This window comes from Brassica napus, chromosome A4 (assembly GCF_020379485.1).
Source record: "Brassica napus cultivar Da-Ae chromosome A4, Da-Ae, whole genome shotgun sequence".
NCBI lineage: Eukaryota > Viridiplantae > Streptophyta > Magnoliopsida > Brassicales > Brassicaceae > Brassica > Brassica napus.
In genome coordinates, this window is record NC_063437.1 from 5,194,265 (window position 1) to 5,217,923 (window position 23,659).

Consider the following 23,659-nt stretch of genomic DNA (forward strand, 5'->3'; position numbering starts at 1 on the left):
GAACTGATCAAGAGATAGAGCTGGTATCAGAGAAGGAGAGTGGCGGTTAGAGTTAGTTTGAAGAGATATTGTGACTGGGCCTTACTATATAAAGAGACCCAGTATTAATAAAGATTTCTTAGTGAGGTTTTGGCTCAGGCCTGTGACTGTAGCTTGAGAGATTGTAAACTGATTTGTACTTGGCTTGATTCTCGTTATATAAGAGATCAAGAGAGGGAGGTTGGGCGGTTATACATCAAATATACATCCAGTTCCTATCATAATATTATCAATCACGTTCTACCGTAAGGAACGAGACTACTACTAGAACGATATGAGTCATCTTACACGTACACGATTGACAACCTAAATAACACTCTTTCCTAATACCATCTTTTTGTTTGATAATAGAAATGTTGATTTGGATGATTGTGATTAGTGTTCTAATTACAAACATATTGTCGACCGTTCACACAAATATAAAAAACAAATTGTGGCTTCAAAAGATTGGTCTATGAGCTACAATTTCTGTATGAACACGCTACGATCTGACGTTTGTAACAGTGCTAGGGAGCTTCGCGAGAAATTGAAAATAAGTGGGGTATTTCTAAATAGTCGTAAAACCTTAGGGGTCTAAAATATAATTTTGGGAACATTTTTTTTCCGTTTGTCCTAGAGTTTGTATGTACTGAATCCGATAAGTTGGTGAGATGTGTCTTGTACAGAATCACAGAGAGAGAGAGAGAGAGAGAAAGAGAAGATTCATCGTATAAGGTCTTAAAATAATCAATCATCATAAAGCCCTCTCTCTCTCTCTCTTTTCGAGGATCTGAAAAGGAAGAAAGATGCAACTGATCAATGCGGTGGCGGCGGGGAGGATGCTGTACGGATTGGGACAATCTAACGGAGGAGGCGAGGCGATTCCGTTTGGATCGCCGTGGTGGTTCATCTACGCAGGCGTCTCTTGTTTCCTCGTTCTGTTCGCGGGAATCATGTCTGGTCTGACTTTGGGGCTTATGTCTCTCGGTCTCGTCGAGCTCGAGATTCTCCAGCGCAGTGGCACTCCCAACGAGAAGAAGCAAGCCTGTAATCTCTCCTTCTTCGATCCCTATGTCTTGTTTCGTGTATCACAATCAATTTTGTGTTAATGAGTTTTGGTCTGATCTTTAATGGTTTCTTTAGCTGCGATATTCCCGGTTGTTCAGAAACAGCATCAGCTTTTAGTGACACTGCTTCTGTGCAATGCTGTTGCAATGGAGGTATTACTCTCTCTCTCTTAGATCATCTCCGATCCATATCTATTTTTTCTCCTATAATTCTCACAAAAATAGAGTAACTCTATCGTTTTGCTCCAATGCTAAGAGCATCTCCAATGTAAAACTCCATTTTTTCCTCCAAAATAGAGTAAAAGTGAAAATGGAGTAAAATTGCTCCAACCCTACTTCATTTCTCACGAACAAACAAAAAATAGATTACTCCATTTATAGAGTAAATTTTATTATGGAGTGAGATATGGAGTTGGTTGGAGCATTCTTTACTCCATATTCACTTTTACTCTATTTTAAAGTAAAAAATGGAGTAGGGATGGAGATGCCCTAACTCTATTATAGAGAAGAAAATAGAGGGATTTCATGAAAATCCCTCTATTTTATTACTCTATTATAGAGTAAACCATTGGAGCAAAACTTACTCTATAATAGAATTACTCTATTTTTGTGGGAATTATAGAGGAAAAAATAGGTATGGGTTGGAGATGTCTTTACTCAAAGTTTCTTGCTTTTTTTTTGGTTTCTACACACTTACAATGGTGTCTGTCTATCTATGGGGAATTAATTGGGCAGGGGCTTCCTATATATTTGGATAAGCTTTTCAATGAATACGTTGCCATCATTCTTTCTGTCACTTTCGTTCTTGCTTTCGGTGAGGTATGTATATAGTTTTGCAAATCTAAATGCTTTTATTAAGGAGTGATTTGAACATATATTGTTTGTTTTTTTTCCTATCTTGTAAGGTAATACCTCAAGCGATATGCACCAGGTATGGACTCGCCGTTGGTGCTAATTTCGTCTGGCTTGTCCGCATTTTAATGATTCTCTGCTACCCTATTGCCTTTCCCATCGGCAAGGTATATCATCTTGATTATGCTCTTTCTTTGTTCTGGAAATGTTATTGATTGTTCTTTCTTTCTTGTTCTTCATATGCTCACTCTATGTTTCTTTTTATTTGTTTTTCTGGGATAGATATTGGATTTGGTACTGGGGCACAATGACGCTTTGTTTAGACGTGCTCAGTTGAAAGCTCTTGTCTCCATTCACAGCCAAGAGGTTATTTATTATAAACCTCTGCAGATTCTTCACTTCTTTGTTGGAGTTACTAATTTTGCCACACTATGGTTTTAGGCTGGCAAGGGAGGCGAACTTACGCATGATGAGACCACAATCATTAGTGGAGCACTTGATTTGACCGAGAAGGTATCTGTCAGATCAAACTCTCACACTTTCTTCAATTCTTTCCTCAATCATGGATTCATGCAAAAGTTGTATTTGGTTTTGACAGACTGCACAAGAAGCCATGACCCCAATCGAATCGACCTTCTCCTTGGATGTAAATTCAAAGTTGGACTGGTAAATTTGCTACTCAACTGTCATTTCCTTTTGTTGTTGTTTCTTGCAAACTCTGTGTCTTATACTGCTTTGTGTGTAAAAATAATCTCACAGGGAAGCTATGGGTAAGATTCTGGCACGAGGCCATAGCCGAGTCCCTGTCTACTCTGGGAATCCCAAAAACGTTATTGGACTTCTCTTGGTAACTGTTGCTTACTCTTACTTGCATGTTTCAGTGGTGTATTATCATTCTTTTGCAAACTGTAATCAAGAAAGTCTTGTCTTTGTTAGGTAAAGAGTCTACTTACAGTTCGACCTGAAACAGAAACACTTGTCAGCGCTGTTTGTATACGTAGAATGCCAAGGTTGGCCATTACTTCCACTCTTTTCCCTTTTGTCTGTGTGTAATGAAACTTAGTATTGTGATTGATGTTATATTGCTTTAATAGGGTTCCAGCTGATATGCCTCTGTATGATATACTAAATGAGTTTCAAAAAGGAAGCAGTCACATGGCTGCGGTTGTGAAGGTTAAGGGCAAAAACAAAGTTCCTCCTTCAACTTTGCTTGAAGAGAACACTGAAGAAAGCAATGACTCGGATTTGACTGCACCTCTGTTATTGAAACGAGAAGGGAACCACGACAATGTCATTGTCCAAATCGACAAGGCTAATAGGCAGTCGTTCTATCAAAACAACGAGACTGTACCACACGGGTTCACACATACTTCAGAGGATATCGAGGATGGTGAAGTTATCGGTATCATCACTTTGGAAGATGTGTTTGAAGAGCTTTTGCAGGAAGAGATTGTGGATGAAACTGATGAATATGTTGACGTTCATAAAAGGTTATCCTCTTTAATACATTTATGTAAAGATGTTTCAGCTGACTGACAACAAAGTCTCCCTATTATTTGCAGGATTCGAGTAGCAGCAGCAGCAGCTGCCTCATCAATAGCTCGAGCTCCTTCAAGCAGGAGATTGATTGCACAAAAAGGAGCTGTGAGTTAATTGCAAACAAAGAATGATTTGTTCTTATGTTGGAGAAAGTTCAAGATTTTCTTAGAGATAAGTTGTGTAACTTTGATTGGCAGGGAGGAGGACAAAATAGGCAACCGCAGACGGTAAAAGGTTCTATTACAGAGCCTGTTGAGGGGAAGCAACCGATATAATGGATGTTGTGTCGTTGCTTGAAGGGCTAAAACTCTTGTTTGCGTTATAAGAAAGGAACATAGAATAAAGTAAAGATCCAAGTCTTGACCACGTTCTGTTCAATTGGAAAATTCATCATATAAGAGATGGTTTGTCCCCCAGTTTTTTTGTCTACAAATGCGTACAATTTGTAATATACTCCAGTACTTATATTCTTTTATACGTGTCATGAAGTTGTCAGAGTGTGCTATATGGTATTTATGGGCGCTGTTTTGGTATGTGTTAAATTAAGAAATTTTCTAAAGTCCCAAAGGATTTCAAGAGCTGGGATAAGCTGAAAATGTGAGCTTTGATGACCTGATTGTCAAGCATCGGACTGTACTAGAGAGCAAAATATATATTGCTTTCTTCTTAAATCTTTTAGGGGATCATTTCAAACTAGTGAAGTTTTGTCGTTTATTTTTCTCATTTCTGTTGTTATGTTTTGTTTTTGCTTTTCTTTCATGGTTAGCTATATGCAAGAAATGACTAGACAGGCGCATTGGGTCAAAAACTACACCACGTTGCAAGAGCTTCATGCCCTTATCCCCTTGAGTAAGCCGGTTTGTTGGTTATATGTATATAGCCATTTCCATATCACATGTTCATGAACCACCTAGTGTAGTGCGACCGCTATGGATCCAATCCTATGTCCCCTATTTTCTAATAGTTAAGGGTCCAATTGTGTTTAAAAAAAAATCTACGTTTTTTTATCCAAAATAATAATAAGAGTCCAAACATATTTTATATAAACATATTTGTTTCAACAAAAACTTTATAAAAAGCCATCTCTAATATTTAAAAAAGTCTTACAAACTTTAAATAAACTAAGTGAAGAACTAAATTGTAATAATTATTAATATATATTTTTGTTTTATATAGTTTTATATCGGATTTTTAACGTTAAAACTCTTCAACTAAGTTTGTTTTGGGCAAAAAACAACTCTGCAAACTAACTTTATTTAATGAATTAAATCAAAGCAAGTCATAATTACCATTACTACAGGTAAATCTTTAGTTTACGGGTTTCTACATTAAGTAAACATAGTTGAGGGGTTTTACCATTAATAATCTTAAAAAATAAAAATAAAATCAAAATTTTATTATATTATCTAAAAATTAGTAACTTAATTTTTTTTTAAATTAGCACTTTTAATATTTTTGTAAATATATGAGTTTAATATGTTTTTAACATCAACATCATATATGTATAGATTAAAAATGTAAAAACCCAGAAAATATAATAAAAAATTATCTAAAGATTTACCTGTAGTAAAATTACTAAAAGCTTAAAATGTAAAAAACAAAAAAAAATATAATAAAAATTTAATCTTATCTAATAAAAATGTAATAAATATTTACCTGTAATAAAATTACTAAAAGGTTAAAAATGTAAAAAAACAAGAAAATATAATAGAAATTATATATTATCTAAGAAAAATGTAATTATAAATCTTTAGATAATTGTTTATTATATTTTTGGGTTTTTACATTTTTAATGTATACATATATAATGTTGATGTTAAAAACACATCAAACTCATATATTTACAAAAAAATAAAAGTGTAATTTTGAAAATTTAAGTTACTAATTTTAGAAAATATTATAATATTATAAAATTTTGAATTTTTTTTCTTTTTAAAAATTTTTAATGTTAAAACCCTCTATTATGTTTAGTTAATGTAACAACCCCTCAAAATAAAGATTTATCGGTAGTAATGGTAATTATGATCTACTAGGGTTTAATTCATTAGATAAAGTTAGTTTTGGGGTTTTTTCGTTAAATACTTAATTTGACGATTTTTACCCAAAACAAACTTAGTTGAGGGGTTTTAACCTTAAAAATCCTTTTATATCTTATATTATTTTAACTAAGGCTGTTTTTTATGAGTTATTGTGTTGTGATGTTTTAGCATACTTGATTTTGTAAAATATTCAACTTTGCTATTATAATTTGGTATAGTTAGTTTCTTATATATCATTTGTATGGTTATTTTAATTATAGTTTTGTCTATTTTTATTTTTGGTTTATTATTGGGGTTCAGAATTTTTGAAGACGTTCAAATCACAAATAAAATTTATAAACTAACAAATTACAAAAATTGAGAAAATATTGTGTAACACTAGTCTAAAACTACATAATTTAAAATATAACACTACATCAAAAATTATTAATTAAAGTGAAGATTTATCATTTGAATCAAAGTTGTTAATCTAAAACACTCAAATGTTTTTTTTTAAACACACATACATAAATTCAATTAAAACTGACGTTTCACCCGAAATTCTGCTTCCTTAGTATTGGTTGGTTTAATGATTGAAATTTCATCGACTTGTCCAAGCTTTTGATCTGCTGTTTTTAACAATTCCATGACAAAGATGAATATGTGGAAGCTTGAAGATTCTTACTTTACAAAGTATGGGTTTTAAGAACATTGATAATCTTTGTTGCTCCACCAATTAAGAAATAATATACACCTTCTGTAAGTATAAGGTTGCTTCTCCAACACCAAGAGAAAAAAAGAAAAGATGGTGCTTTATGTCACAGTAGAAATTGACTGTACCATCATCGTTAACTTGACTTTCAAATTTTCCGACCAACGGCTAGAGTTTAGGGAGAGTGATCTTGATTTCGGTTGGGTTTTGATTATCGAGGTTGAAACCTATAGCCACCGAGAGCATATCTCTAAGGTAAGCTTTTATTTTTTCCTATAAAATTGAGTAGAAATGAATATAAAATAAAAATATTTCAATCTTACTCTATTTCTCACTCTATGATAAAGTGATGAACAAACAAAAAATAGATTATTTTATTTATGGAATAAGCTCCATTATGAAGTGAGATATGAAGTTGGGTTGGAGCATATATTCACTTTTACTCTATTTTAAAAAGAAAATAGAGTAGAGATGGAGATACCATAAGTACAATTATTTCAATTTATCCGCTTGAAGCTTCAAGTCTTGCACCGTCTTCCATATAACCTTTGTCGGATCTACTTGTTGATATATGTGCTGATTTGGATCACTGAACTGATCTTTCAATTGCATGTTGAAAATCTTGATTTGTTGATCATTGCAATTTCTCCATGAACTTTCTAGAATTGTTTAGCAAAATTTTATTAACATGTATAAACACCAAACTTTAAATAACACATAATATGTTTTCATATAAATTCCAATTTATTGATTAAAGGGCAAATCTCCAAAATAACACCTTTCTAAGTTTATGTCACAAAAATAGCACTCAAAAACTAAAATGACCAAAATAGCATTTTATCTTTTGAAAAATTTAAAATTTTTTTTTTTCAAAATTTGAAATCTTATCCCCAAAACCTCACTTCTCAACTCTAAACCCTAAAACTTAAACTCTAAACCCTAAACCCTAAATTCTAACCCTAAACCCCACCCTTTGAGTGCTATTTTTGTGACTTTTGGCCTTGAATGCTAGTTTGGGAACAAAAACTTGATTTTGTGCTATTTTGGTCTTTTTCTCTTGATTAAATCTTTATGTTTTGAGGAGAAATGTATATTCTTTGTTTCATTTATTTTTTATAGTTACAAAATAAATATGACTTGGTCCAATTTTGACAGCAAATAATTCACATTAATTACACCTACAATTCTAAAACTTTAGTAAACTTTTTATTTATAATTTAACTTATTTAGATATTCAAATAGTTGATGAGGAGGCAGGCAGTACACACATCCTAGAGTCATGTTGCTTTTTTCACCCAATCGTTTGTATAATTTCTCCCTAATGGTAATCTAATCTAAAACAAAACCCAATTACCCTTTATTAATTTTAATTTTATGTGGTGGTAATCTATCTCTTTTGTAACTAAAGAGCGTGGCCCGAGAACCAACCACTAAAATCCAACTAAAACCACCATACGAGGAACTCCATTTTGTTATCGGCTAGCCTCCTCTCTTCACGCGCAGGGTGAGCTACTGTATGTAACCCCCAGACCTGCTTCTTGTTCTCAATTATGTTGTATTCAGACAGAAGCTTTTGTGTTAATTGCTGCTTTCCCGTTTTTGTAAATTCTCTTTCTTTTATGCCTTTCCAGATTCCTTAGAAGCAGTTATGGTTGTGTTTGGGAATGTTTCTGCAGCGAATTTGCCTTATCAAAATGTGTTTTTGGAGGCACTTTCATCTGAACTGATGGGACACAGCAGCTTCAGAGTTCCGATCTCTTCACAAGCGCTTAAGACAAGAACAAGGCGAAGGACTGCTGGTCCTTTGCAGGTCTCTCTCTGATTCTTGAATTCTTGAAGTTTTGTATGTGTTTTTTCTTGTGTTTAAAGAACACCTTTTTTTTTGTCCTGGGAGTAGGTGGTGTGTGTGGATATACCAAGGCCAGAGCTAGAGAACACTGTCAATTTCTTGGAAGCTGCAAGTTTGTCTGCATCTTTCCGTAGTGCTCCTCGTCCTGCTAAGCCTTTAAAAGTTGTCATTGCTGGTGCTGGTATGTCATTGTCCTCTTATTCATTATGCTATCCAATTTGATATGATGAAAGCTCAAATAAATTGCAGGATTGGCTGGACTGTCAACTGCAAAGTACCTGGCTGATGCAGGCCACCAACCTCTCTTGCTCGAAGCAAGAGATGTTCTTGGTGGAAAGGTACTTCGATTTGTCCATTCACCTAACTCATGAAGTTATTCATTGAGATCATTTACTAACGAACGAAGATGTGAAATATGTGTGCCTCTAGATAGCTGCATGGAAGGATGAAGATGGAGATTGGTATGAAACCGGTTTACATATATTTTGTAAGTTCTAATTCATAATCGCTCCAATGTGTGTGTTATAAGTTGCTCACATGACGGTTGATATTTGAAAAATACGGATAGTTTGTACATGTAAAATCTACAAATTTGTGCTTCAGGCTCTAAGAATCACAGCTAAATAATATTTTTTTTTAGCAGCATATGTACTTTCTCTTTGCTTAGTGATGATACAGAAAATTCATGATGTCAATGAGAGCATAAGCATTTAGAGTTCAATATGATAGTAACCTTTATTATCTTGCACCCCATTTCGAATTGTCAGCAAGAAAGATCCCTTTCATAGTTTGAAGGAAGATGTCAATATCATACAAAGTTTGTTTTGATTTTCCTAAGTGAAGTTCGTAACCTTTTATTTCCTTTTGACTCTTTTCATATTCTTGCTGGAAGTCGGTGCTTATCCGAATGTGCAGAACTTATTTGGAGAACTTGGGATCAATGATCGGTTGCAATGGAAGGAACACTCCATGATATTCGCCATGCCAAGTAAACCTGGAGAATTTAGTAGATTTGATTTCCCAGATGTTCTACCAGCACCCTTAAACGGTATGAGCATAGTCTTACTCTTATCTGCTAACCAGCTAATAAAAATTACTACTTCTAGTTCTTGGAACTTTCAAGCATAGCATGTCTGATGAAAACAATGGTTGAATCAAATATGAAACACATGTTCAATAAGATGTATTGAGTAGGAAACTAATCATTTTGCACATTTATATGTGTATTGGTCAATTCACGCCATTGATATACATCTAATGTAGACTATGAAAAGAACATTTTCATTTTTCTTTCAGAGAAAGGAATCTAGTTTTAAGCTTTTAATAAACATACGTAAAGATAAGTATTCATATTATGTAGTTGTAGGCTTGTAGCGGATAGTGCTGAATTGTCCTCTGTTTGAAATAAATTGTTTTTGTAGGTATTTGGGCAATTTTGAGAAACAACGAGATGCTGACATGGCCAGAGAAAATAAAGTTTGCTATTGGACTGCTTCCAGCAATGGTCGGAGGTCAGGCTTATGTTGAGGCCCAAGATGGTTTATCAGTTGAAGAATGGATGAGAAAGCAGGCAAGTTAGCTTTTTCATTGGTTTGGTTATGGTTCTTTGTTTCTTCCTTCTGGTGATGTAAGTGTTTATTTCCAGGGAGTACCTGATCGCGTGACTGATGAGGTGTTTATAGCCATGTCAAAGGCACTTAACTTTATAAACCCGAACGAACTGTCAATGCAATGCATTCTGATAGCTTTGAACCGGTTTCTTCAGGTTTGGGCATTCCAATAACTTTTATTTCTCTCTCCACTCATTCGTAGTTACCACTCAAGCATGCTCACTTCTCATAGAATTAAACTGCTTTGACAGGAGAAACATGGTTCAAAGATGGCCTTCTTAGATGGTAATCCTCCGGAGAGGCTATGCATGCCGATCGTTGAACATATTCGATCACTAGGTGGTGAAGTACGTCTTAATTCAAGGATAAGGAAGATTGAGCTGGAGGATGATGGCACGGTTAAAAATTTCTTACTCACTGATGGAACCACTATCCAAGGAGACGCTTATGTGTTTGCCACTCCAGGTTCTACTTCTTTTCTGAATTTGCATTCAGTCTACTCTTTTTTGGGCTCCCTGTTTACATTTTCTTCTTCTTGTAGTCGATATCCTGAAGCTCCTTTTGCCGGATTCATGGAAAGAAATACCATACTTCAAGAAACTGGAGAAGTTAGTTGGTGTTCCAGTCATTAACGTTCATATATGGTTAGTGACAGTCGAGACCAATACTTATCATCTTCTTCTGCCATTTTGGTCTTAAGTGCTGTGAATTTATATTGCAGGTTCGATCGGAAACTGAAGAACACATATGATCACTTACTCTTTAGCAGGTGAATAGGTTCTCTGAACAGTTTAGAGCCATTTCTATTCATATTACTTAAGACATCCATTATAACTTAAGACGCCTTCACCAAAGAAGAAAATGATAAAGATTAGTCTTGAACCACCATAGAAATGAATCAGCAAACAGTGAAGGCTTGTTCTTGGTTAATTTCTAACAATCTTGTCTTCTTGTTTTGTTTTGCAGAAGTAACCTTCTGAGTGTGTATGCAGACATGTCGTTAACTTGTAAGGTAAAGAAAGCGGGTCTTGTCGAGTTAAGTTGTGTTTCTCTTACTTGATAGTTTTCTTCTATTTTTCTTAACGCTGTAGGAATATTACGATCCAAACCGATCAATGCTGGAGCTAGTATTTGCACCTGCAGAGGAATGGATATCACGGACCGACTCTGACATCATAGATGCAACAATGAAAGAGCTAGAGAAACTCTTCCCTGACGAAATCGCAGCTGACCAAAGCAAAGCTAAAATTCTCAAGTACCATGTCGTCAAAACTCCAAGGTTAGACCAAACTCCGAATGTCCCATTTTATCTAGTTTCAAATGGATACAATCTCTCTCCTTCTCTCTCTCTATCAGGTCTGTGTACAAGACCATCCCAGACTGTGAACCATGTCGTCCTCTACAGAGATCTCCTATTCAAGGCTTTTACTTAGCTGGAGACTACACTAAACAGAAGTACTTAGCTTCCATGGAAGGCGCCGTTCTCTCTGGCAAATTCTGCTCACAGTCTATTGTGCAGGTATATAACACCCTAACTTGCCTATTCAAAAGCATATGTACATCTATTTGTTAACCAGTCACCCTGAATTGTTAAATGATCCGGTTTAATCCAAGTTCCGGTCTGTTGATTAGATCTTATGCCACCATTAATCTGTTCCGGTTACATAGAGATATTGGTTCATGTTTGGGTACACTGATTATACAGGATTATGAGCTATTGGCTGCGTCTGGACGCCGAAACTTGTCGGAGACAACTGTATCAACATGAGAAGAGGAAGCTTAAAGATCATTGATTTGTGCTCGTAACCATTATTTTGTAACTTTTGTGTACAAACCTCATTTCAAGACAAAGTTAAGGTGTGGCAAAAAAAAACAAATACATAATGTAAAAAATTTATAGGTGTTTATTTAAGAAAAACACAATTAGTATAGGATATATAAATTGCACTCTAATCCCATGAAATGCAAACTGACGATTTAAGATGAATTTGTATCCTATATATTAAAATAAAAGTTATGACTTCTTTCATGTGTGATTTTTTTTTTTAAATTTAGACAATTACTTAGAAATTTTATTAAATATATTTTTATTAAGATTAATAATACATAGAATCTTTAAAATACTTTAATTATAATATCTTTTGATATCTTTTCATTTTAAATATAAATATATTTATTTTAAAATTCTAACAAATCTGTTTTAAAAGATTTTTACAAGATCTTCATTTTCGAAATTATATTTAAATATTTTTTACTAATTTCGAAATTAGTTTGAAATATTATTATACATTAATAAATTCAGTAATCGTTTATAAAATGAAAAATAAAAATCTGTAATATTTTATATATTATATAATCATAATCAATCATATTAAAAGAAATTTATTATATTGAGCTAAATATAATAAAGGGGAAATTACATGTTTACCACTTTCATGGTATCACTTTTTATTTTTACCACCACTAATAAGACATTTTCAAAAATACATTTTTCATTAAGTGGCAAAAGACTCTTATGCCCTTGTTATTTATATATATAATAAATTATTATTTAAATAAAAAAATAAATAAAAAAAAGAAAATAAAAAAAGAAAATAAAAAAAATAAAAAAATGTAAATTTCAAATTCGAACTTTTTATAAAAGGTTTTTTTTTTGAATTTTTTTTTTCGAATTTTTTTTTTTTAATTTCTTTTTGAAAAACGAAAATTATGTTTGAAACTATTTTTTAAAAAATTTTATATAGTTTTAAGTATTTATATATTTATTAGAATCTTAAATTTCACATTCCAAAAACCGTACCACACCCCTCAACACTAAACCCTAAGTCTAGATTAGTTAACCCTAAATGTATAATTGTATTTTACCCTTCATTAAAAGTGAGAGTAAAAGTGATTAGTGTAAACATGAAAAATTGTACTTTAAATGTGGTATTTGTGGCAATTTCCCTATAATAAAATTGTATTAAATTTATATATTTTATTTTCGTAAGTATAAAATATTTATGTTCAAAAATAAAATCTAATACGTTGGTAAGATGAGTTAACATTACCAAACTGTATAATACATGTATAAAAATTAACATATTTTTCTTTAAAGCTTATAATATAAAATATTTGTAACTACTTTAATCATAGTAATTTTCATTTTAAATATAATATATATTTATATATTATATTTTAAATTTTTTATTAAATCTGTGTAAAAATATTTTAACAATAATTTAATGTATTTTAAGTTATCGTTTATAAAATGAAAAATAAATAAATTATATCCTATTTTATCTACTTTATAGTCATGATCATGTTAAAATATAATTATTATACTTAAATAAATATGATAAAATTATATTCAAAATTTATAAATTTTATTTTCATAAATATAAATTATTTATTTAAAAAATATAATATGATGATAGAACGGCTTAAAATTAGCAAAACATATAATACATGTCTAAAAATGAACATATCTTAGACTTTTGTATATACAATAATATATTTTCTAAAATACATAAGCATAAAAAAAATAGTAAACAGAAGTACAATTTTGAAACACGGATCAGAATTTAGCATAAATTAAATACAAAATAATTTTCAAATATATTTTCTCATGAATATATTAATTTGCTTAATAGCTAAATGAAAATACAATAAGATAAATATATAATAAGATGTGAAAATACATACAATTTTAAAAAATTGACTAATTATAACACGTAAATTATAAAATTATTGTATTTGAAATAGTTATATAAACATTAAGTATATGATTACGTTAAAAATATATACCACTAATGTTTAAAAACAATAATTTATATATAGAAAAGTGAAAATAAACACCCGCGCGGTTGCGCGGGTCAAAATCTAGTTTTAGTTAAAATAACTTGTGGACATCAGGTGAATTCATATTTTATTATTAGGAGTATATATTTAACTTCAAATAAAATAGTTACATAGTTTATACAGAAAAAAAAATGGGAAAATTGGAAATATGCAACAAAAAAAACTAGTATATTGTCCCTATGCCATAATATGAACAAGAAGTTGTCCACTTAGCATAAATTTTTATGTAAACCCAATTAAGTCCCTAATCTAAGCTTAAAACGTTTTTTGTAAAATTAATTGTTAAAAATAAAAGTTAAAAGTAAAAAAAAAAAATAACAGATGGTAAATAAACAAAAGGGGATAATCTCAAATCGTGACTTAGAACCCTAATTTCGCCTTCTCCTTTGGCGATAGAGAACAAAAGACGATTTAAAGTCATCGGCGTGTCAGAGCTCGCCGTCGCCGGTGTTCCTTCTGCCCGCTAGGACTCCGGTGGTGTTCTTCTTCATCTTAATCGCAGTCTCAGAAACCACGTCCACTTCGCATCTCGTTCTCAAGTAACTCGCCGAACACCACTGAAGCTCGAACCTCACCGATAACCGACGCTCGTGCCTCTCCGATCTGGAATATACTCTCTCAGCTCTATTTCAAGCAAACCAATCGAGACTTTTCAGGTTTGTTTGTGAATTTTTTTTGCATGTCTTTGTATCTTTTACTTGAGTCTTTTTTTAATCATAGTTTGACTGTCATAGGTTTCGAATTTAGTTTCTGTGAATGATTTAGGCTTCTATCTTATCAAAGTTGCATACTTTTTTGATTGTTTGTTTGTTGCAACCGATCTCTTGTACCTGTTGTTGTTTCTCGTGACATTGAGGGAGAATGGATTCGCATTTAATTGGGTATTGACATCTATAAAGCATGTAAAGTATGTGGTTTGCATTTTGTATGTCTTTGGTGATTTTGTTTGATTTGTTTTCACTAGTATGTATGTCTTTGGACGATTGTTTTATGATGAAAAGTGGCATGAACCGTGACTGTTGTGATTGTATTTCTTTCCTTGTGTTGTGATTTATAAGACTTTATAAGAACTGGTGACTTCATTTTCATGTCTTTCTTTTTAAAATATGTGTTTCATTATCATAATTTGTGCTTGATATGTATCGATTTTAGTTGAGATATTTAGTGTTAATGATTTAGGTGTCTATGTTATCAAAGTTTAATTCTTTTGATATTTTTGAACGCTAAGTAAAGTTTCAAACTTTTTCTTGTTTGTCAACGCTTAAATGTTATGAACTTGTATCATGATGACTTTGTTTTATGAGTACTGACTGTGGTGATTGTATTTGTTTCATTGTTCACAGGTATGGCGATGGATCAGTTGCCAAAAACCCTATTCAAAGAGAGAACGGAAACACAAGTTGAGAAGGTGAACAACACTTGTCGAACTTCCATACTTAAGAAGGTGGAGAAGTATGTTGAAGCAGAGTACAAAGAAGTGTTGGGTGATCCGCTATTTTCTCAGGTTATGGATATTTATGTGCACAAGCTTCAGTATTCAGGGAGAGTGATCCACAGCTTCGTTTGTAAGCAGCTTCTGACCGCAAAGCGCCATGAGTTGTGGTTCCATTTTGCTAGGAGGGCTCTCAGATTTTCAATGCAAGAATTCCATGCGATCACTGGTCTGAAATATAAAGACGACGAGCCTGACTTGTATATTGATAAATGGAGAGGTGATAAAGGGTTTTGGAGTAAGTTGCTGCGGAAAAAAGGAAAAATTAGCCTACAGCAAATCAGGAAGGTGCATCTGAAGTCTTGTAATACATGGTCTCATGTTGATAGGCTGAGGATGGTGTATTTGTGTGTGATTGCTGGTCTGGTTATGGCGAAGGATGAGAAGGTGTGCATCCCACACAAGTACATCAAGCTGGTGATGGATTTCGATAAGATGAGAAAATATCCGTGGGGTCTTCACTCTTTTGATGCGCTTGTGACTTCCATTACTGAAGCTAGGGATAAAGTGAAGACGCAGAACAGCTATGTCATAGATGGATTCTCTTATGCACTTCAGATTTGGTTGATGGAGGCTATTCCAGACATCGGGTCTCTTTTGGGTACGAAGCTCAAAGAAGGCATCACTAGCATGAGATGCAGAAATTGGAAATGATCTGCTAAGGTTTCCTATGAAGATATTATTAGTATTGAGTCCGATTTTGCATCCACTGTAAGTTTTGCTTCCTTTAATCAATGTGATTGAATTTCATGATTCTTAATCTTTGTGCTAAACTTTTGAACTTTGGTTTTTTTTTGTAGGGAGTTGTGTTTCCATACATCTCTTCAACTGGAAATGGCAACATCATTGTTGATGCTGGGTTTGAGCGAGACGATGAGATGAATGACGAAAGGGTCGATCTGATCATTGACATGTACAGAAAGAAGTATGACTGGAGTAAGCATGTTTGGGGTTATCAGGAAACTGAACAACCATATGCGGAAAGTTCTGAGGATGATGGTTCAAAGGAAGAAGAGGCTGGAGAAAGAAGTGACTGTGGAATGGAAGAAGAAATAGAAACCGCCCATGTGTCTCCTGCAAAGAAGAGAAAGAACCAGTATCAGGATATTGGAGCCGAGTCAAGGAAGAAGAGGTTACTTTGCCAAAGATCAACCGACAAATACAGAGATCTTGAAGAGAGTATGAAGTCCTATATCCAGGGTATGTTTAATTCTTCTTTTACTGCCTTAGGGCTTGAGGTCCGCGACTTAATTGAAGACCGGTTTACCAAATTAGAGCAGATGATCCTTTCATCTCAGACTCCAGTTGGTGTTCCGGCTTATACTCAGCCTCATGGTCCTGCTCCGGCTTATATTCAGACTCATGGTCATGCTCCGGCTTATACTCAGACTCATGGTGCTGCTCCGGCTTATACTCATACTCCTGCTGCTGCTACGACATCTACTCATACTCATGCTGCTGCTACGACATCTACTCAAGCTCCTACTCCTACTCCGGCGTCTACTCACGCTAGTGGTCCTGCTACTACTTCCCGCGCTTGAGCTTCTCGCGACAAAGCTTCGGTTCCTTCTCACACTGGTGGTCCTGCAACTGCTGCTAAGACAAGGTCTCAGACAAAGGTAAACAAGAAGTAGATGTTTTCTCATGTATTTGAATTCTCTTCTTGCGGTTTGTATTCGGTTACTGTTCTTGCGGTTTGTAATATTATTGTATGGATGATGTTTTGTTAAATGTTTGTAGTATTGATGTAAGAATGATGGTTTGTTTGCGGTTTGTAATATTTTGAAGTAAGAATGATGTACTGAAATTGCATGTATTTGATGTTCTCATATATATGTTTTAAAAGGATTAATGTCATGTTTTTCTGTTTATAACCAGGATCTAGAGTTGTCTGATGTGTTTGGCAGCTTATTTGAAACTTTAGATGTCAATTTAGGGACCCAAGAGGACTTAGAAAAGACAATGGGCAACCTTACACAAGAGTCCCATGTTAAGGGGTTTCATCCATCTCAAGATTTCTTCAACCGACCATTCTTGAATGATATAGATGATCCAGAAGTTCGTTGCAAAGACAGCGACTATGAATTGGTTTTTGTTCCAGAAGACAAATTCTCCAAACTAACCGAATGGATCCTCAAGCCCAAGTAAGTAATATTTGTATTTTACTATTTTTTCTCAATTTTTCTCACAAACATCGTCACACTACTGCTTTCTATTTACAGAGTACTTCAGATTGGGCCATCTAAATTTGATGCAGAGTTGGCTTCGCGTATCATGGGGCCTAATGAATGGTTGAAGAACTATGTGAGTTTATCTTAGACTTAATTTACATATTGAATAATAGTTTTTGGTTCTCATTCCTTAAAAACATGCATTGTCTTTTTCAGGACATGGACGCCATGATGTATTTGTTTCGGGAAAAAACCTCATTGCGTCGGTGGAAGCCAAACCGAGTAACATTTCTGTACTGTATGTTCAGTAATCAGATCATCACCGCCTACGGCAAGTTTGATGGGAACAGGAGAGGGTACAAAGTCGACAACAACCTTCTCGAGTATGGAAGAGGTGAGCTTCCATATCATGGAAGCACAGGTTCGGTTTGGGGTGTTGATGTCGATCGTCTCTACATCCCTATTTGTGTCAACCAAATCCATTGGATCTCTATGTGCGTCAATCTTGTGAACCGGACTGTTGAGGTTTTTGATTGTGGAGGTAAGAAGAACAACAAGGCCGTGGAAGCATTCGCCGTCCTCATTCCACGAATCGTCAAGGCTGTCCAGTCATCAGATAAGAAGAAAGATTTTAATGTCAAACAGTATGCTGTTTCTTATGTCCCGATTCGCGCCCTAAACACGAGTGGCAATGACTGGTGCTTATTCGTTGAAGTTCATAGAGTGCCATCTACTTGGTTTAGATTTCTCTTTGGTGAATGACGAGAACATCCAAGAAGCCCGACACAAGATAGCGTTTGATCTTTGGGAAGCAGCAAATGATGAGTCCTTGCAGTATCGAATGTCCACATTTAAGCCTCCAAAGCGTGCTCCGGAGAAAATGGTTGAACTCTTTTGAGTTCATGCTTGTTGTCTTTGATAGTTTGTGGTTTATCATTTCAGTTCATGCACTACTGTGATTGTTTTGAAACTGATCTACTATTTCAGTTCACGATTATTGTTTATGTTTCGAAACTGATATATTAAGTGATTTAGGGTATAGGGTTTCAACCCTATCTAATTTATTTGAGTTCATGGTTAATTGTTGTTGTTAGTTGTTATGATAGTTTTCATTTTAAATAAAAATGGGTTGAAACCCCTAAATTCATTACGGTTCAACCCACCAAATTCAATGTTAAACCCAAAATTCGATGTTGAACCCCTAAATTCGATTTGGTTGAAATCCTATACCCTAAATCATGTTATAGAGTGTAGTATTTAACAAGAGTAAATAAGAATTGTGGGTTTAACAATTTCTTGACAATATAATATGTAACATGACGATTTTAATTGATTCTTAAGATATGTTTTACAGGTTAGTATTTTCAAATTTTGTCTTCATATACTTCTCAGAAGTCGATTTTTGTGTATTAGAGTGTAGTATTTGAGCAGCTAATATAAGTGTTTTAGAGTATAACCCAATTACGGTTTATACCCACTAGGCCCACCCGAAAATGTTTAAAATCCGACCCTAAACCTGGGTCCACACACCCCCAAACACGTGAGTTTCTTTTCATTTGTCGAAACTTAAGAACGTAAAGTATAGAGAAAAGGGGATTAGGGTTCTTTATCTGCGAATCTAGCAACAAAATCGCAATGACCAGTTCGTCAACATCTTCTACTCATTTTTCTCGAATCTCTACTCATGGTGTGCCTACAAGATGTTGGTGTGGCGAGGGCATAACCGCGTTTGGTTCATCAACGGCGGAGAATAGGTATCGACGATTCTACCGATGCGAAATCGCCAGAGATGTAAGTCCCTGTTTTGATTTCGTGTTGCAGATTAAACCATACTATATCACTTAGATTTACAGTTCATAATACAATACTGACTGAATTTTCTTTCTTTTGCGCTAGAGAAAAACTGAGAATCATCTATTTAAATGGATTGATGAAGCTTTGATTGAGGAGATTCGGATGGTGGATGCGAAACATGAGAGGGTTGCTCAAGTGATTACGAAGTTTGAAGAAAGGGTTATGGAAAAGGTGAAGTCCGAGATGGTTAGAGTTGAACATCAGATGTCCGAAAAGCTTAAAGAGAAGGTAGACTTGGAGATTGCTAGAGTTGCACACGAGATGAAACATAAGCTAAAGATTGCAACGGTGGCTATGGTAGTTGTAGGAGCAATCGTAGGAATATGGACTTCTCTTAGTGTCTGAGCAAGTTCTAGTTGTCGGTTGCTTGTTGTCTGAGTTTGATTTTCTTCAGAATCTATTAAGTTTGCAGTTTTGTTTTTCATTATTTTGACTAATATACTCTATGGATTCTTGTTTACAGTCGTTGGCTTTATAAGCAGCTTCAGTTCATAGTCTATTTCATGTTTTTTAAAGAGTAAAAGTTGCAGAAAAACATATTGATCAGCTTCAGTTTACAACTTATTGTCAAATATATAACATTGCAGAAAACGAAGGAATGATTGCATAAAATGAAGTAAACCATATCCAAGAACAAGAAAATCCAGATGCAAGAAAACCAAACAAATCAAGTAACTAACACCAAAATGAAAAACATGAAAATCGAAAACAAAGACATGTCTAAATAGCTCTGTCACACGTAGCCCTGTTATGATTCTCTTCGCCACATCGACTGCACCTGTGCCTCTTTTTTTCTTGAGCTCCTTGCGACGAACGGAGCTTGTCTTCAACAGTCTCATACCTGCGTTTTCTTCTCCTTCCTGCTCCTCTTCTTGATTCAGGAGCTAGCACACTGGCATTCCGAACAGTATCTTGAACCACCAACTATCCTCAGGAACACCTATTGGATTGATAGTTTCTTCATAAGCTGTTCTCCAATTGGAAGTCGTGTACATGAAATCCGTTAGTGAGGATGGGGCGCGGCCAACTGTTAAACCAGCCTTGATTGCGTGTCTACATGGGATTTTCAGTAGGTCATATTTCCCACAAGAGCAGGTTCTTCTGTCCAAATCAACCAGGCAGTCGATTGTATCTCCACGAACCAAAAAACAATGCTCGTTAACTGGCTGGACAAGAAACGTTTTACCCTTGTTAATCCGTCTATCTATCTTTTTCTCGATGGCAATAGTTAATGGCATTGTGTGCTTCCTGCTTCGTGTGCGTCGTTCGAAGAACCAACGGGTAAGCATTTCTCTGATGCTATCCAACAAAGGAATGACTGGATACTCTTTTGGTGAGCGCAAAGCAGAGTTTATTGACTCAGCCGGGTTTGTCGTCCTGATGTCATACCTGTATCCTTGAAACTGACAGCGAGCCCACTTTGTAACATCTGCATCTGTTAAATATTCTCCAATAGCTGGACTAATATTGCACACAGCTTCGAATCGCTTCTGAAAATCAACAACTCTATAAGCTTTAGAAGCTTTTGCAATCAATCCAACCACTCCTTTTCCTCTGTAATGTGTGACCACATTATTTAACAAATGGTGAATACAAATTCCATGTTGAGAAAGAGGATACACATTCTCAAGCCCCTTACAAAGTGAGTTATTTCTGTCCGACACAAACGCAAGAGCACGCTCGTCCGGAACAACAACCTTTAGTTGTCTGAAAAACCAATTCCATGAACGATCATTTTCCGAGTCCACAACAGCAAATGCAATAGGATACAAGTTGGAGTTTCCATCTAAAGCTGTCGCAACAAGTAATACTCCTTTGTATTTGCTCTTCAAAAATGTCCCATCAACAACAAGAACTTTTCGCATGGATGTATGAAATCCTCGTACTGATTGCCCAAACGAAAGAAAGAGAAATCTGAATTTACCATCAACATCGGTTTCGTAAAAGGTGTGTGTTCCTGGATTAGCTTCTTTCAGCATGTGCAAGTATTTCGGAATTTTTCCAAAACTCTGCTCGGGAATGCCGCTAACCAGATTAATCGCATACTCACGAGCGTCCCACGCTAATGATTTCGATATCTCGCATCCATGTTCCATTCTCATAATCTGTATGATAGCATTAGCTTTGGGACCTTCTTTGACACCATCATACCTATGCATTATTAGAGTCCCAATAGTTTTTGCAGAAGCTGTCCGACCACCATTATTCATATTTGACGCAGCACATGTATGATCCGCCACATATTTTTTGATGATAAAATATGTAGATCCTGATAACCCCTCAGCACGAACACTCCACCTACACTTGTTGTCCACGCATCGGATGTACCAAAGTTTTCTATCTGAATTCACAACTTTGTAATCGAAGTTATTCTTCATTGCTGACATTTCCAATGCTGCTTTTAACTTAGATTTGTTTTGAAACGTTTCACCCGTCTTCACAACATGCTTCAAAGAGAACCAAACACTTTTTCCCCTATCCTCTTCTTTTCCACTTAAGTCAGCATCTTCATTTTTTTTCAAGGCGTTCAAGTTACATTCGTCTTCACCATCCTTGCTCGATTGAGAAGAACTACCAATGTCATCTCCAGGTGAAACGGAGGGAGGCTCACGTCGGTCTCTGCCAGACGCGTTAGATTGCTCCTTATCAAGCTCAATGTTGTCGTTGTTTGCATTGACAGGTGAAATAGACACACACAACCTTGAAGAAGCTTTTCCACGTACATATGTAAGAAAATTCTTGACTTGCCGATCATTCCCAATGATTACTGGAGGACAGTCTATCATACTGATTAACTCCATAGGTAAGTAGCTTAACTCAAGCTCGACATCGTTTTGGTCAATGCCAAAATCCTCAAAAGCCGTAGTCCTTAGATCTTCAAAGGAACTTGTCAATTCCACAGCAAGTACTCTTCCTCCTTTTTCCTTATCAAAAGCAAATCCCCATTCTTTACAGGGATCAAATTTCCACACCCCACAAGAGGCATAGATATGCATGTTCTTCAACAAGGGATTCAAATTTTTGGGGTGGTTTCAAAATTAATCAAGAAGTTGTGAAGAAGAAGAAGAGAGATCACGGTTATTTTTTAGAAAACATAACTTTAGGAAACACGTAAAATTTAGAAAATTAAAGATTTACAGAATATTTCTCAACAGATTTTGTAGAGATTTAAGGAATATTTTAGAAAATAATTCGAATTTGGCAGAACATGCATTCTGCTGCACGTAGCTTTGATATATGATGGTAGATACGACTGCAGAATGTATAATCCTACAGAGATAGGTTATAGTATCTTAGTAGATAACGAAATATTACCGTGGTAGAGGATTAGTAACTGGCAGATTCTATGATTTCGGGACAGTAGTTATATAGGAGACACTAGTTCATGAAATCTTTCGGGGTTCAGATTGTAAGCAAAACCGTAACCTTTTCTTTCTACGGTAGTAGACATATTACGAAACCGTAGACTTTACTATCTTCAAGCGTCATATACCTATGTAGTTAACCGAAACTACGATCTACATATCCGTAGTTAGTAGATTTTGTTTTCTGCGATCCGAAGATCAAAATATGAAATTGTGTTGCACTAATATTTAGTCAACCAAATTATTTTTCATATGATTGTTTCATGTTTATGTACATTTTGAATAATTTTTCATATTTTTCTGACTCTTAAAATAATTGATATGATTTTTTGAAGTTGGCCAGGGGAATCTATGTCCAAATCCGACCAAAAAAAGATTTATGCTATAGGGACAATGTAGTTGATTTTCTGTGGTGTTTTGGCAAATTTTTCTAAAAAATCTAGTGTCCAAATCATTTATAATTTCTACCACACTGCAAGGACAATGTGCATTGAAACCTTAGTGTTGGAACTTGGAAAAGATAGATTAGGATGTGAGAGTAATGAAGAAATAGAGTATGGTTGGTTTCAAGAGATGGAGAATGAAGAGAACAAGTGAGAATAAGAGAGAGTAAGCAGAAAATGAAGAAAAAAAACTCTTTTTTTCTTAGATCTGAAAAATATCATTACAATAGATTATAAGGAAGAAGAAAACCAGAATTGTTTTACACAAGGAGCCAAACACACTTGGCTTATTAGGGAAGCTAGTAAAATATCTATCTGTTTTTACTGTAGTTCCGCGGGTACTGTTCATGCTGCAAACCTTGCTTGTCTCTCTTTGGCAAGCCTTGCTAATATTAACTTTTGCAGACCTTGCTGGATAAATAATTCTTCCTTTTATTTTCATACTCAATAAATTCTTCTTCATTCGAACACTTAGGATGCTTCTTTTATCTAGCACATAAATTATATTATTAGATCTAAAGTGAGTTCTCATGATAAAAACATAACTTCAAAGATTACATGCAACAAAGTTAGTGAGGTAGGAAATCTTTCTAGAGACTCTCCATGCTTGGGAGACAAAGAACATTATCAAAGTAGAAGAGAACTAAAAAAACAGAAAGAACAATGGAATTCAAAAGATATTTAAGATCTAAACTCGAGTCATAGGCCAAGACACAATTACTAGTAATTTGAAGAACAAATTAGCACCAGAAATGGGGTGAACAAGAGATGCAAGAATGAACCAAATCAAAGGAAAAATTTGCTCGAAATCAACCAAGAACCGTTCCAG

At 34.7% G+C, this 23,659-nt stretch overlaps 5 protein-coding genes across 7 annotated transcripts; 4 read left to right on the forward strand and 1 right to left on the reverse strand.

Annotated features, from left to right (window-relative positions):
* The first annotated feature begins 688 nt into the window (after window positions 1-688).
* On the forward strand, window positions 689-4,035 carry LOC106445762 (DUF21 domain-containing protein At4g14240). The gene is made up of 12 exons (XM_013887389.3): window positions 689-1,065; window positions 1,162-1,238; window positions 1,821-1,904; window positions 1,991-2,104; window positions 2,220-2,303; window positions 2,379-2,450; window positions 2,536-2,603; window positions 2,697-2,784; window positions 2,874-2,947; window positions 3,032-3,427; window positions 3,500-3,581; window positions 3,674-4,035. Exons 1-12 carry the CDS (start codon window positions 825-827, stop codon window positions 3,749-3,751), a joined length of 1,458 nt encoding a protein of 485 aa, XP_013742843.1. The 5' UTR covers window positions 689-824; the 3' UTR covers window positions 3,752-4,035.
* Window positions 4,036-7,495: 3,460 nt separating this feature from the next.
* On the forward strand, window positions 7,496-11,599 carry LOC106445763 (15-cis-phytoene desaturase, chloroplastic/chromoplastic). 3 transcript variants are annotated; one of them, NM_001316159.1, is given in 16 exon segments: window positions 7,855-8,016; window positions 8,104-8,236; window positions 8,305-8,393; window positions 8,485-8,542; window positions 8,948-9,103; window positions 9,477-9,625; window positions 9,701-9,820; window positions 9,917-10,130; window positions 10,207-10,237; window positions 10,239-10,263; window positions 10,266-10,309; window positions 10,387-10,434; window positions 10,632-10,677; window positions 10,757-10,944; window positions 11,022-11,184; window positions 11,371-11,433. In NM_001316159.1, coding segments are annotated over 16 exon segments (1,689 nt in total).
* A 3,251-nt stretch (window positions 11,600-14,850) lies between these two features.
* Window positions 14,851-16,538, forward strand: LOC106448113. The gene is made up of 3 exons (XM_048778082.1): window positions 14,851-15,587; window positions 15,684-15,708; window positions 15,798-16,538. Exons 1-3 carry the CDS (start codon window positions 14,851-14,853, stop codon window positions 16,536-16,538), a joined length of 1,503 nt encoding a protein of 500 aa, XP_048634039.1.
* Window positions 16,539-18,803: 2,265 nt separating this feature from the next.
* LOC106454065 (uncharacterized protein At4g04775-like) lies at window positions 18,804-19,367 on the forward strand. Its single transcript, XM_013896244.2, has 2 exons — window positions 18,804-18,959; window positions 19,065-19,367. Exons 1-2 carry the CDS (start codon window positions 18,804-18,806, stop codon window positions 19,365-19,367), a joined length of 459 nt encoding a protein of 152 aa, XP_013751698.2.
* A 539-nt stretch (window positions 19,368-19,906) lies between these two features.
* On the reverse strand, window positions 19,907-22,018 carry LOC106448115. Its single transcript, XM_013890043.2, has one exon. The coding sequence runs from the start codon at window positions 22,016-22,018 to the stop codon at window positions 19,907-19,909; it is 2,112 nt and encodes a 703-aa protein (XP_013745497.2).
* Between the last annotated feature and the right edge of the window lie 1,641 nt (window positions 22,019-23,659).

Coding starts and splice junctions, on each gene's coding strand:
- LOC106445762 (XM_013887389.3), top strand. CDS start 825: ATGCAACTGATCAATGCGGTGGCGGCGGGGAGGATGCTGTACGGATTG. Junction 1,905..1,990: donor TCGTTCTTGCTTTCGGTGAG/GTATGTATATAG, acceptor CTATCTTGTAAG/GTAATACCTCAAGCGATATG. Junction 2,105..2,219: donor TTGCCTTTCCCATCGGCAAG/GTATATCATCTT, acceptor TTTCTGGGATAG/ATATTGGATTTGGTACTGGG.
- LOC106445763 (XM_013887391.3), top strand. CDS start 7,855: ATGGTTGTGTTTGGGAATGTTTCTGCAGCGAATTTGCCTTATCAAAAT. Junction 8,237..8,304: donor AGTTGTCATTGCTGGTGCTG/GTATGTCATTGT, acceptor AATAAATTGCAG/GATTGGCTGGACTGTCAACT. Junction 10,945..11,021: donor CATGTCGTCAAAACTCCAAG/GTTAGACCAAAC, acceptor TCTCTCTATCAG/GTCTGTGTACAAGACCATCC.
- LOC106448113 (XM_048778082.1), top strand. CDS start 14,851: ATGGCGATGGATCAGTTGCCAAAAACCCTATTCAAAGAGAGAACGGAA. Junction 15,588..15,683: donor GAGGCTATTCCAGACATCGG/GTCTCTTTTGGG, acceptor AGATATTATTAG/TATTGAGTCCGATTTTGCAT. Junction 15,709..15,797: donor AGTCCGATTTTGCATCCACT/GTAAGTTTTGCT, acceptor TTTTTTTTGTAG/GGAGTTGTGTTTCCATACAT.
- LOC106454065 (XM_013896244.2), top strand. CDS start 18,804: ATGACCAGTTCGTCAACATCTTCTACTCATTTTTCTCGAATCTCTACT. Junction 18,960..19,064: donor GATGCGAAATCGCCAGAGAT/GTAAGTCCCTGT, acceptor CTTTTGCGCTAG/AGAAAAACTGAGAATCATCT.
- LOC106448115 (XM_013890043.2), bottom strand. CDS start 22,018: ATGCATATCTATGCCTCTTGTGGGGTGTGGAAATTTGATCCCTGTAAA.